This window comes from Lepus europaeus, chromosome X, assembly GCF_033115175.1.
Source record: "Lepus europaeus isolate LE1 chromosome X, mLepTim1.pri, whole genome shotgun sequence".
NCBI lineage: Eukaryota > Metazoa > Chordata > Mammalia > Lagomorpha > Leporidae > Lepus > Lepus europaeus.
In genome coordinates this window covers 13,841,540-13,856,218 of record NC_084850.1, presented here as the reverse complement: position 1 = coordinate 13,856,218, position 14,679 = coordinate 13,841,540, and the positions used below count along the sequence as shown (strand labels likewise).

Genomic DNA, 14,679 nt, shown 5'->3' with positions numbered 1-14,679 from the left:
CTTTTAGCAGTCTGGCAATGGTAGAAGTGACAAGGAGCATTGCATTCATTCGTTGTCAATAACTATTGGAATATTCACATTCAAAGTAGAAAAAAAAAACATTAAAGAGCACAAATGTCTTAATGGTTTCCTCATTGTTAAGTAAAGAATAACAACCATTGCCACAGGCTCTGATATCAGGACCTGAAATAGAGCCCCACAGGGAGGTCACCTTAAGCGCTTATCAGATGTCGACTTTGCAGAACTTGGTATAAGCCTCTATTCAGATTCTTTTCAAAGACACTTAGCAATAGTTTCTAAATAAAAGTCCCTGTTCAAATACCGCTTTGTGATGAAAGCCGGGACCCCTTAAGAGTCTTTATGACTCTGAAAGGATCGGTGATTGCAGCAGGGCAGTCAGCAGCGTCAGTACTTCTCTAGGGGAGGTTTAAAAAGGCAATTAGTCCTATCAACAAAACATGCACCCAAGGAACTAGCGTTCGCAGACCCGCGACACAGTGAATTGTGTGAATCGGCTGTCTCTGCGACACGGCGCTCAGCGCCCGCCAGGCCCTAGGCTAACGCAGGCCTCACATCCGGGGCTCGGCCGCCTTTCACAGCCTTTACCAGTTCTCCTAGCGAGCCAGCACTCATCTGCTCTGCGTGACGCTGAGCGACCCGGCGCGTCCTTCCCCGGCCACTCCCTCCCTGGTCTCAAGTCACAGCAAACGGTTCTCGGCAGCCAGGCCACGCCCCCACTGCGCCCTGGCCTCTTCCCCGGCCCCGCCCGCACCTTGCAGCGCCGGCGCGCCGCCTGCCAGAGTGGCCTCGGGGGCGGAGCTTGCGCAGACGCCGGGGCCCCGCGCTCGCCGTCCCCCGCCCCTGGCCACAGCACTTTATAGGACACGCACTTCCTGCAAGGCCTCTTGTGTGCATCTTGGCCCAGCGGAGCCTACTCGAGCGAGCCCAGAGCTTTCAAGCTGTTCGAGATGGTGGACGAGCTTGTGTTACTGCTGCACGCCCTGCTGGTGAGGCACCGCGCCCTGAGCATCGAGAACAGCCAGCTCATGGAACAGCTGCGGCTGCTGGTTTGCGAGAGGGCCAGCCTGCTGCGCCAGGTACGTCCGCCGAGCTGCCCGGTGCCCTTCCCTGAAACGTTTAACGGCGAGAGCTCCCGGCTCCCCGAGTTTATTGTGCAGACGGCGTCTTACATGCTCGTGAACGAGAACCGGTTCTGCAACGACGCCATGAAGGTGGCATTCCTAATCAGCCTCCTGACCGGGGAAGCCGAGGAGTGGGTGGTGCCCTACATCGAGATGGATAGCCCCATCCTAGGCGATTACCGGGCCTTCCTGGATGAGATGAAGCAGTGTTTCGGCTGGGACGATGACGAAGACGACGACGACGACTATGAAGAGGATGATTACTAGGCCCCGAGCCGCTGGGGGCCTTTGAGGGGAGAGCCCTGCACGCAGCCACTTCTCCCTCTCCTCCACCCCCACCCCCTCCCACCCGACCCCTGGAGCTGCTGCACTCCCCCTTGCCTTCCTGTTCTCCCCTCCCCAACCCCCGAAGTGCTTGTCTTTGTTCCAGGAGTAGTGCTCCAGATACCTGCTGCTGGGGCTGGGCAGGGGCCTCACCCTGAAGCCGGTTGTCATCTGATTTGCCTAGCCCCAGGACCTCTCCCCAGCTCATCTGAACTGTGTCATAAGCCCCAGTTATAGGCCAGGCCCCTGCTACAAACTGCTCAGATCACCCTGCTGCTGCCACCTGCCTCGCTGCCAGGCCTACACCTGCACAGAGACTCATGCTACCACTTCGCCATCGCCCACTGCAAGCCTCTGACAGATCATCGCCTTTAGAGACAAGGACCAACACAGAAGACTTCTGACCTGGCTACACCTTTTCGGACATTGATTTGGACAGCTCATTGGCCCCTGAAGGGGCTGTTTTTCAACCTGGTTAGTTCCCTACCTACTCCTAGGGTCCCAGCCTGAGTGCTGCGGGGACCTGGTGTGCCTGGCAACCAAATTGTTGATATCTCTTTTCTCTAATGCACAACTGTCGTTTTTCTTTCATAATTGCAGCAGCCCCACTGATGTGTGTGGTTGAACAAATGTTTCTAAAAACAAAGCAAACAAAAAGCAAAAATGCACTCAGCCCAGCTCCTCAATACTACCTGGAAAAAAAAAGTTGGCATTATTTTCAATAAATATCAAGCACTACAAAAAGTGAGAAATGATTGTCTTTTAATGATTAAGTGCTATCACTGGCATCTGCCATGCTCACACTGACTCCTGCTATTCCCATTGATGTCCCAATTCAATCCCAGTGTTCTCTATTGTCATCTCTAGGCTACAGAGGACAGCTTCCACAGGGCTTTAAAAATGTTCCAATGCTTCCCTTACCAAGGCATAGCTTAAAGCCCAAACGGAATGTCTTCTGGGGCCTCCAGGGTGGCATGGGTAAGGGGTGGCTGAGCATGTGGCTCATCATCCCAAACCAGGACACTTTTGAGAGTAAAAGGGGATGCTATTACTAATCATGGTGACACAGCAAGCATATAAACCTGGACACATGCATGAAGGGGCTTCATGAAGTCCATGGGAAAATGGACTAAAATAATGTACATTTTCAGTGAACTTTGTGAAGCCTCCCATATAAGCCCTGCCTGGCTTTTCGGTTCCTTAACACTGTCAGGGAAGCTCTGTCCCTTAACCCTTATTGCCTGTGAGCTGCTGTTGAGTTCAGGTTCTGATTTACGGACATCTCACATTGTTTTAAAACCACTTCCAGATACTTGAGATAATCTTAAATCCTTTATCCTGGGTAAGTATACCAATAATCAGTATAGTTTGATCTTAACATTTCATCCGCCTTGGGCAGATATTGTCAGGTTCCCACCCATACAAGTGGCCCAGATTCTTGTTATACAAATTAGCAAGGAGCTTGATTATCACATGAACCAGATACTGTATTGCTAGCTAGGCTATGCTGAGAACTCTGTGAGCATGGGTGATCCCACGGTTTCACAGGGCTGTATGCTGAGAACAATAAGTAGTTTTGTGAAGCCATTACCCCAGGTTAAGTCACTGAAATGTTTAATGAAAAGATGCTTTATTATGCGGTTTGTGAGGGCTACCTCTTGAAGCCATGAAGGTTAAGGAGGATTTGAGGGCTTCAGAGTTCTCATTCCCATTGATGTCTTCCCAAAATGTCACTTTTATGCCAGCCCTGGAGCCAGCCTGACCTTAGGACTTCTAATTTATTTAGATTATATATATATATATGTATACACATGTGTGTATGTATATATATGTACATATATATGAACACATATATGTGCATTAAATGAAATGCATTAAATGAGTATGCATTAAATGAAATACTGGTCATCATTTTAGTCACCTTGCAGGTGTAGCTTAGATATGATCATTCCCTTAAGGCCTGCCATTTGGTGAGTCTGGAAACCAAACTCTCAGAAAGCAGGTCTCTGTCTATAAGCTGGTTTTTGTAGGAAAATGTCAGGGAAGAAGAGGAGCGCTGCAGGATCAGAGAGATTGGAAGTGAGAGCCTTATGAGACTGTTTACTCTTCGGGGTCTGATGAAGGCAAAAAGCAATTTCACTTGGTGAGCAGACCAAGTCCAGGCTGGAGTCATTTCCTGGGTCTGGGGCACTACTCTGAATGGGGACAGGAATGGGCATGACTTGACAGGAATGGATATGATTTGACAAAGGAGGCTAAGGCCTGAGTGGAAATGAAATCCGGTGCTCTTCAGGGAGCTGCTCCCTCCAAACCTGAATAAAGATGATTTCTGGTTGTCAAGGTGCCATGAATCACTCCCTCAGTCTCCTCAGAAGGCATACAAAGACCTGTGGAAGACAGATGGATTAAACTTCAGACATAATATATATGAAGCCAGATAATCAGTTTCTTACTGACTAGAAATGTCTGGAACTATGGTTGAAAGTGGGAACGTGATGGGTGGGCAATAGCTGAAAGCTAAATAAAGGACCCAGTGAGACCAAAGGTGGGCCACTCATTCCAAATTTTTCATGGGGCATGTATGTTGACATGGACTAGAGAGGTTTAGTGAGTACAGTGTGGCACTTGCCTTCATAGTGGCTCAGTGCTGTTTTTATGGTATCTGGGATCAAAACTACATGCTAACTAGTTAAAGGTCAGGGCCAGGGAGAGATTCTGGGCTGTGATTAGATGTGGGAGTGACCCTTCTGGGGTAGAAGTCTAGGACAAGAGGAGGTGAGATCTATTCCCCATCACCAAGCCAAGCAAGCACATGCTCTGTGGGGAAGAAAGGGGCCCTTGGTCAATGAGGACGCCATGCCAAGGTAGCATCTGAGTCATGCCCAAAAGAACTAGACCAAGGAGCTCAGTGATTTGAAGTATTTACTGAATATGCATGCACGCATGTGCACATGAGCTGGCTGAATGTGTGTGTGTGTGTTTGTGAGTGTGTCAGAGTGTTAGGTGAAATCCTTCATGCAACATGGAAGAGCAGGTTTTTTCTGTGAGCTGTAGGGAAGGAAAATATCGGACTCCAGTTTCCTAGGAGGCAAATTCCAGAACAAAAGAACAAATATTGGGAAAGATTGCCAACCAAAGAGGAATTCACGATAATAGTAAAAGGCATTGCAAAAGAGAAGGAAGAAGGAGATAAGTATGTCTTAAGACAAAAACAGCAGAGCTGGTGCTGTGGCCCACTGGGTTAAAGCTGCGGCCTCCAGCACCAGCATCCCATATGGGCATAGGTTCGAGTTCTGGCTGCTCCACTTCTAATTCAGCTCTCTGCTATGGTGGCCTGGGAAAGCAGTAGAAGATGGCCCAAGTCCTTAGGGCCTTGCACCCATGTGGGAAACCCATTAGAAGCTCCTGGTTCCTAGTTTCAGACCAGCTCAGCTCTGGCTGTTGTGGTCATTTGGTGAGTGAATCAGCGGTTGGAAGACCTCTCTCGCTCTCTCTGTCTCTCTCAGCTCTACCTTTCTGTAACTCTGTCTTTCAAATAAATAAATTTCTAAAAAAAGATGAAAATGACACCCGGGTTTTGATTAATACACATTGTATACACAATTGAATTGTCACAATGTAGCCCGTAAGTATGTACTGTTATTTTTAATAATTATTTTTTAAAAACAGCACTTCTCTTAATGAAAATCTGATCATCAGTTGTACATTTTCTTCCTCTCATCTGGAATGCCTGTTAAGATTTGTACCTTTGTTTTCAAATATTCTGTTGTCTAAATTCTTTATAACCCTGAGATGGGTAACAGCTTGCTTGAAGGGATTATGAGCACCATTGCATAATTTGTAAACAGAGCAGAATCCCTGTTTTGGATGAGGAGACAGGGGATTGGGGGCATGAGGCCATGGGCATGACGTGCTACAAAGGGTGTTTCAGAATAGCCAGATACAGCACAACCCACGTTGAGATGTAGTGACTAAAGCCGCCACTTGCAATGCAGGCATCACATAATGGAGTCCTAGCTGCTCTGTTTGTGATCTCTTTGCTAATCATCCTGGGAAAGCAGAGGAAGAAGGCCTGAGGATTTGTGTTAATGGAAGATAGGATGAAATTCTGGCTCTATATTCAGCCAGGACCAGGCCTTACAGCCATGTGCGGTGGCAGGGGCAGGGGCAGGGGGTAAACCAGTGTTTGGAAAAACCTCTCTCTCTCTCTCTCTCTCTCTCTCCCCTGCCTTTCTTTCTCAATCACTGTGCCTTTCCAAATTAATAAATAAATGTTTTGAAAAAGTATACTTATATATGGCAGCATTTGTGTATCTCCCTTTCTACCCTCTGAGGCTGGTATCTGGGTTGTGATCCATAATAGACTTATTTTTCTTATGATTTTAAGCATAACATTTGTAAGACTCTTGTGCTTTCTCTAAATGAGCAATAATTTTATCAGTAAAATTATAATATAATTATTATATTTTAGCCAAAGTCCTTATTTAGTCTGTTTTTTTTTAATAAAAAGACTTATTTGTTTATTTGAAAGGCAAAGTGATCGTGGGATGGAGGAAAGGGAGAGAGATCTTCTGTCCATTGATTCATTCCCCAAATGGTCATCAACAGCCAGGGATGGGCCAGGTCAAAGTCAAGAGCCAAGAACTCCATCTAGGTCTCCCACGTGGGTGCAGGGGCCTGAATACTTGGGCCATCTTCTACTGCTTTACCAGGTGCATTAGCAGGGAGTTGGATCTGAAATGGAGCAGCCAGGACTGGAACCACAGTATCCCAAGCAGTGGCTGTGTCACAACTCTGGCCCCTATTTAGTCAGCTTAATTGAATTGACCATTCAGTTCAGAATCATCCAGTCAGTTCAAGATACAAAACTGTCACACAGGTGTTTATATGCCTCCTTTTAAAAAACAGCTTTAAAACAATGTCAATATAAAGCAAAAGGAATTATATTTCAATGTCAATGGTAACTGAAGTAATTTTGAGATTTTTTTTTGAGATCTCTGAGTTATCTATTCTCTTGACACAGATAATTGTACTACTGTATAGGACTTTTAGAAACTGCTCATTAGAATGTACACAGTAATATTCTTACCATATACACATGTAGAATTGTATGAAAATGGACAGCCACACACATATCCTGAGTTCATCTATCCTTTTTCTTTCTTAAAATTTTTATGGAATATTTTAAAACAAATCCCAGATATCACATCAATTCACTTCTCAATAATTCAGTATGTTTTTCCAACAGATAAGTCCTTCAAAAACATAATCTACAATATTGTCATAATACTTGCTGAAATTAACAGTGACTCCTTAATATTTAATACTCAATCCAATTTGAAATCTCACCAGGGTTGTAAAAGGGTCTTTTTAATGGCTTGTTTGAGTTAAGGGTCCTAAAAATGTCAGCATATTGTTTCAGTTTTTAATTGACAAAAGTTCCTCCCAACCTTTTTTTTTGTCCCCTAAATTTATTTGTAGAGAAAATGAATTTTTCTACATTTCTATGAATTTTTCTACATTCAGAATTTGTTTTATTCCTTTCATATTCTTGTCCATTTTTATCTTAAGTTGTTAATGTTTTTCTCTCAAGTTTTTAGAAGATCTTTATTAGGAATTTATGATATATATTGCAAGTGTCTATGACCATTAGTCATTTGCTTTGACACTTTCTTTGTGATGTTTCCTGCTATTGCAAAAATATTTAGAATGTTTCCATTATTTCCTACTCTCTCCTGCCTTCTCTGTGCTCCTCAATTACTTACATTATTTCTCTTAAGGATTATGCCTTTCTAGAGAGTATTTTCCTCTTATTTTTTCAGGTATAAGTGATATACTTTGACTCCTAGCCATAAAAGATGAAGAATTCAATCTATACGCTAACATTCTTTCCTTATCAATTTTGTAAACCATATTATTTCTATGTCAGCATTTATTTATAAGATTTACATATATTGCTGCCACCATAATTTTTACATTTGTTTCCATCTTAAAGTTTTAGACCCTGTGTATTTAATCTGTTTGTTAGGTTCATTTGCTCCAGGTAATAAAATTCTAGATGGCCATGCACATGAAATCTCAAATAGAGACAGGTTTTGTGAGCTAGTGCTAAAGCCCCCTCAAGAGGTCACCTTCTGTTGGAACGCTGTCTTGCTCACTGGTCCCTGCTCTGCCCCTACTCAGCTAGAAGAACTCAGTTTCAGTCCTTGCCCAACCCCCTGACAGCAACCAGGGTTTCCATAAGCAGAGGGAGGAAACGAGGGAGCCTAGGACTAGAAGCAGGCCAGACTAACTCCACCTCACAGCGCCTTGCCAGCACATACACACTAAACAAAATGGGTGTATTCTTTCTCTTTGTCAACCAGGCATACAGACAGGTCTCTCGCTTTCCTGTTTTCCCTTTGTCCTCCCTCATTTTGGCCATCTTTTCCACAATGGGCAATGTCTCTAATATCTCCTTTTGACCTCATAATCATAGTGCTCCTATTTCTGCCATGAATAATTAACTTATTCCAGAAGAAACTGTAGAACGAATGACTGCTATATCCCAAGTATCATACAAGAACAACAAAAGACTGCTCTTCTTCAGACAAACTGATCCAGAGTATAGCTCCTTGCCCCACATCTATGCCTGTATCAGCAGGAAGTAGCCAGAATGAAACTGGCGCCCCATCTCCTTATCTATACTCAGAGTCAGCACTGATGGAACAAAGACAGAAGCCTCAGCCCTTTTAGGTTCTTGTTACTCCTGCCTTCTTTGAAGAGACCAGTTCCATCTCACACCCTGTAATGTTCCCCACCCCACCCCCTGCAGCCACCCCCAGGTTTGGAGGCCTGTGGGCCAAACCTGAAGAACCAGTATGGAGATGTTCATCTCCTCCTACTGCCCCACCCCCACCCCAGCCCACCTAAGATATAAAAGGGCCCAGCCTGCTGGGGTCCAGACCTCTGCCACGTGTTTGGTCTGTGAGCATGCTGGCAGTTAGTTGACCTCTGCAGATTTATTCTCTGAATAAATTTGGTCTAGCTGCGAGTTTGTATTCTGTCTCCCTTCTGTTGTGTAACCTTTTCTGTACATTTTGGTGCCCCATGTGAGCCGACACCAATCTGTGCTTCTTTTCCTAACATTATCCTGACCATTTTTTCTTTTTTTTTTATTAAACTTTTATTTAATGAATATAAATTTCCAAAGTACAGCTTATGGGTTACAATGGCTTCCCCCTCCCAAAACTTCCCTCCCACCCACAACCCTCCCCTTTCCCGCTCCCTCTCCCCTTCCAATCACATCATGATTCATTTTCAATTCTCTTTATATACAGAAGATCAGTATAGTATATATTAGGTAACGATTTCAACAGTTTGCCCCCATATAGCAACACAAAGTGAAAAAAAAATACTGTTGGAGTACTAGTTATAGCATTAAATAAGAGTGTACAGCCCATTAAAGGCAGAGATCCTACATAATATTTTTTTAAAAATTAATTAATTTTCTATGCCATTTCCAATTAACACCAGGTTTTTTTTTTTTCATTTCCAATTATCTTTATATACAGAAGATCGATTCAGTATATAATTAGTAAAGATTTCATCAGTTTGTACCCACGCAGAAACACAAAGTGTAAAAATACTGTTTCAGTACTAGTTATAGCATCACTGCACATTAGACAACACATTAAGGACAGATCCCACATGGGATGTAAGTACACAGTGACTCCTGTTGCTGACTTAACAATTTGACACTCCTGTTCATGGCATCAGTAATCTCCCTAGGCTCTAGTCATGAGTTGCCAGGGCTATGGAAGCCTTTAGGGTTCGCTGACTTTGATCTTATTCCGATAGGGTCACAGGCCGGCGCCGTGGCTTAACAGGCTAATCCTACGCCTTGCGGCGCTGGCACACCGGGTTCTAGTCCTGGTTGGGGCGCCGGATTCTATCCCGGTTGCCCCTCTTCCAGGCCAGCTCTCTGCTGTGGCCCGGGAAGGTAGTGGAGGATGGCTCAAGTGCTTGGGCCCTGCACCCGCATGGGAGACCAGGAGAAGCACCTGGCTCCTGGCTTCGGATCAGCACGATGTGCCGGCCACAGCGGCCATTGGAGGGTGAACCAACAGCAAAAAAGGAAGATATTTATTTGTTACATTATTTCGTTTGTATTTTAGGTTTCCTTTTACATTCTTTTTATATGCTTTCTGACTTTTTTAAAACTATGGAAATAACTTAAAGATGTGAGCTCTGGTGGATGATTACCTATTAAGTTTGAAATGGAATATTTTGATAATACTGTACCATAACTGTCACAAATGCTTTTCTAATGTTTTAACCTGGAGTATTGCAGTTGCTGCTTTGTACAGAGCTTACTGCAATAAAGGAAGTGGATTCATTAAAATCAAAAAAAAAAAAAAAAGGAAGACCTTTCTCTCTGTCTCTCTCTCTCACTATCCACTCTACCTGTCAAAATAAAAAAAAATAAAAAAAAAACCTGACCATTTTTTCAATTTGTCCCTTCTGTTAGCTGTTTTTATTGTTGTTTTTGTTATTATTTTCAGTTGTTTCTTTAAAGGGGGGGGGGGCAGGGGGTATGGCATTGTGGCATAGTGGGTAAAGCCGAAACCAGCAACACCACCATCCTATAATGGGCTCCGGTTTATGTCTGGTTTATGTCTCAGCTGCTCCTCTTCTGATTCAGCTAACCTACCAATGGCTTGGGAAAAGCAGCAAGATGCTTCAAATGTTTGGAGCCCCTGCCACCCACATAGGAGACTGGCATGAAACTCCTGACTCCTGGCTTCCTCTGCTTTTGTGGCTATTTGGGGAGTGAACCAGTGGCTGGAAGATTTCTCTCTGTCTCTCTGTCTCTCCTCCTTTCTCTGTAAATCTGGCTTTCAAATAAATAAATGAATCACAAAAATTTCCTGGTAATCATATACTTGAGTTTTGTAGCTAAAAGAGTTTCGTTATATGTAGAGTTTGTGAATTGCACTCTCCTTAGAACCATTGCTCCACTGTCTTTTCATATTAAATGTGACTTTTTAGAAGTCTGAGACCACCCTAATATTTTCTACTCATATTATTTTATATTTTTAATCTACACTTTTTCTATATATTTGAATAGAATATACCTCAGTGCTATTCATTCTTTGTCTTTTATTCTTAAACTGAGTGTAACTGTTTAACATGTCGATTCAAGGCCCGTTTCATTTAAATGATTTCCTTAATTATTTTTTCAAATATATATATATATATATCCTTGCTTGTATCTGCCTGCCATATATTAAAATTTCTGACTTCTTAAATGTTTTCTTTATTTTAATTTCTTTCTGCTTGCATTTCTCAATCTTTTTTTCTATGCCCTTTACAATGCTTTCAACATTATTTGTCAACTCTTTGTGTTGCTTCCAATTTGGCTTTCATTTCTATGATAGTTTTGTTTTCCTTCCACATGTTTGTTACGTGCTATCTGCTCGTGTTTAGCTTCTATTCATTCTTGCATGTTTCAGAATTCTCATGTCGTTGAATTTTTCTTGTTGTTGACCTGGAATTCTTTCATATTAAATTGATGGTTATAATGATAGGTGATATATGATGATGATATGATAACTCAATATGTTTATTGGCAGTGTTTTTCTAGGGAGTGCTTGCCATTTTTCCCTTGTCCCTTTTTCTCTATAAGAGTGCTCTAGGCATCCTTTAAGGATCTTATCTGTTTCCTTCCTCAATTGTATTAGCTAATTTTTCATTACTGCCACAAAATACCTCAGACAACTAAGTGTATAAAGGTAAAGAGTTTTACCACACATTCATATATACCTGGTTTTTTACTTAAATATGAATTCAGAAGTAGCTATGTCAACTTACAGATGTATTCCATGTTATCATTCAGATACAAAATTATTTTTGTGGATTTTTCATAGTCAAAATTCTCATGTGCATAGGAAATACTTATTATTATGAAAATAAGTTTCTCTGTGAATAGCCTGGTATATATTTTGTTACATATTTGTGGAGGTATACCTTTACAGTAAGTTTCTGAAGGATTTGTAGATAAAAGGGTAAGTATTTATGTAGTTTGCCAGGTATTTCTAGATTCTCTCCCATAGTGACTTTGCCATTTTATACACCCACCAAAAACGGGTGATACTGCTTGTTTTCCCAAAGCATTGTCAGGACAAGGCCTATATTTAATTTTGGACTTTTTTTAAGTAAAAATGACATCTGGTGTAGTTTTAATTTACATTTTTCTTAGTATAACTTAAATATTTCTCCTATGTTGGCTGTCATTTGTAATTAATAGCCTTTTAACTAACTGTTCATATCTTGTGGCCATTTATCTTGTTTTTGTCTTTTTTTCATTATTAAAAATTCTTTATGTTCTAGGAAATTTAGCCCTTTGTCCCTGCTATAAATTGCACAGATTTTTCCAAGTTTGTCGTTTATCATTAATTTTTATGGTATTTACCAGTTGCAATGTAAAAATTCCAATTCTTGTGTAGTTAAGTTTATCAGAGTTTTCTTTTATTGTTTCTCGATTTTGAGTTGCTAGACTTTCTCCAAATTCAGGTTTTAAAGGAACATTTCCAATGTTTTCTTTTACTACCTCTGTGGTTTCAGTTTTTCAACCCTTACATCTCCGTTCTTTTTGAAGTTTATTTCAGTGTACGGTGGAAGGTAAGGGACAATTTCAGCCCTTGAAATCTCTGGTGTTAGAAGTTTCATCTTGGGAGAGTGGAGTGGGTGGTGGCGGTGGCAGCTTGAGTTCTGGTTAATCTCAGGGTATGACAGTATGTCAGTGGCAGGAAAAGTAGCTCTTGTGGAGGCCGCAGGAGACCCAGTAGCAAAGGCTCCTGTGGAGGTTAGAGCCTAGTTGGGTAGGCCTTGGTGCCCTGGGGAGTTTAAGATGGCTGTGTCTGGGTGGAGGGCCTACATGAGAGCAGTACTAGGGATTGTAGTGCAGCTGCATGTGAAACTTGCTGAGATGGTACCCCAGGCACTCAAGACTTACCAGAATCCAAGGACTTGCCAGAATTCCCAAAAATGACCAGCTCCATGAGTGCATACCTGCAACTTCTACTTGTGAAATGTGGACAAAGACAACCCTCAGGCAGCTTTGCCTGCCCAACATTTTCCAGCTCTGGAGCCTTCCACCTGAATAGCCCCGGGGTATATACGAGATAAAATTACAGTGTGTGCCACGAAAGACCAGGATCAGATGACACAAGAAAGAATGACCCACACAGAGGAATAAGCCAAAAAAGGAAGCACAAAAGTTATCAAAATGGGTGAATCGTGTATAGGACAAAGAGTGGGGATTCGGAAAGCCTCTCAAGCCATTGCAGACAGTGCGAGGGGCAAAAGTGAACCCCATAGTCCTGCTACTAGGATTCAGAAGACACATTGCCCAGTCAGTGTTTCCCAGCAGCCATATAGGGTCAGGGTGATTCACTTACTGGCCCTAAAGTCCTACAAGAAACCTGAGCTGCTTGCTCATAGTGTCAGTCAAAGAGACAAGAACTCCATGGCAGCAATTCTGCAACAGGTAGCCAATCTCAATCCTAAGGACCTCTCATATAATGAAAGGATTGTGCTTTTAAAGAGCCCCAACGGGACTGGCCTTGATTTGATGAAATAGATGGTTGTTGGAGTCCATGCTCTCTAGAAAAATAAATCTATTTCAGAGTGCTGCTGGTGTCAGCCAAAATCTCTCATATGTTCTAGTAGAGGCACTGCATCTCCTCCTCAGAACCAGCTCTTAGATTCAGATGTTACAAACACTTTTATGAATCCTGAATATTGCATCTGAAAAACAAAAGAAAATCAATAGTAAATGGTTACCCAAATCTGCAGGCTTGCTGCCACCTTCTGCTGCTGCCTCCTTCCCATCCTGTCCACTCCACCACCCTCTCCCCCACTTTCAACTCACCTGCTCGTTTCTAGCCCACCATATGATATAGGCTGGATGGGTAGCTACTTTAGGATTTGCTAAGCTGGAAGCATCTGCAAATCACCCCTCCCTACTCCACATACAATTCTATTCTCCTAAATGCTCCTTCCTGGGATGCATCTGTTTTATTCAGGACCTGCAGGAAAGATGCCATGGAAATGTGGATATTAAGCTCCAAGTGGGATTTATGGAGCTAGGATGAAACTTCCAGGTGGCTTCATGTCTATAGAGATAACCCCCACCTCAAAAAGAGGAGGTGATGGGATGTGTCCTCCCTCCCAGTCCCCCCCCCCCAAGCAGACCACAACTGAAGACATGCTCAAGTGCTCTCTCTAGTTCCCTTCCACCACCCCTTTCTCACCTCTGGCCCACTGCCCACTCATGATGGATCTCTTTCTGTGTGAGGCAACTCATGCTCACGTGTCTGTGTGTTTGCTTTCTTATCTTTTAAATAAAATTTACTTTTTGTATGTCAGCACTAAGAATGCGTCTATTTGTTCATGACAAGAGCCTAGAATAAAAATTAGTACTCCACTCCTCCACTTCAGATGTTCAATGAAAGCACCTTTCTCCAGACTTGAAAAGACTATCAGAATGTACGAGAAGAAGTCTTACAAGAATCTCAGTGATCCAGCAGTCTAGCTGCAATTGTCATGAAGACAAATACAGGGTGAGTATCTTCATAACAAGCCGGCTTATTTCAAAAGATTAGTTGGTGTATTTGACCAACAGCAAGCCAAGTTATGGCATTAGTACAGTACTTGGAGCAGAACATATGAGAAAATTTCAGCTTATTTATTTAAAATTCCAAAGGACTTGTCCTAGAGTCTTAAAAGATGAAATTTTACCTGTTGAAGTTCCCAGTATTAGTAAATTGAAGTTAATCCCCGCCTCTGGTTCCTTTCCTGCATTTTGAAGCTGCCTTCTCTGATCTTTTTTTTCCCCTTTCAAGACTTATATTTGTTAACAGAAATAGTTTATTTGGATATTGGAGATCCTGTTTCAACTTCAAATCATTTTTACCTAAAAAACTTATGTTTGACATTGGAAATGCTATTTTAGATATTGGGGATTCAACGTTCACACATCATTATTGTGTGTATTTAAAAAAAGAGTAATGTACAAAATGAAATATTTTCTGTAATCATAAGCCTATTTTCTGATGTTTATTAATGTAAACTCTTTTTCTTAATTGGTAGCATATTTAGAAATGTCCACAAAATATCAAAAAAAAAAAAAAAAGCCCCACAATGTTTTAGAGGATTGAAAAAACAGAAA

The 14,679-nt window shown here is 42.3% G+C and overlaps 1 protein-coding gene and 1 pseudogene across 1 annotated transcript; both read left to right on the top strand.

Annotated features, from left to right (window-relative positions):
* Positions 1-834: 834 nt before the first annotated feature.
* Positions 835-2,210, top strand: LDOC1 (LDOC1 regulator of NFKB signaling). The gene has a single exon (XM_062183360.1). It carries the CDS (start codon positions 969-971, stop codon positions 1,407-1,409), a length of 441 nt encoding a protein of 146 aa, XP_062039344.1. The 5' UTR covers positions 835-968; the 3' UTR covers positions 1,410-2,210.
* A 204-nt stretch (positions 2,211-2,414) lies between these two features.
* Positions 2,415-13,443, top strand: LOC133752479 (RNA polymerase II elongation factor ELL2-like; annotated as a pseudogene).
* Positions 13,444-14,679: the final 1,236 nt, after the last annotated feature.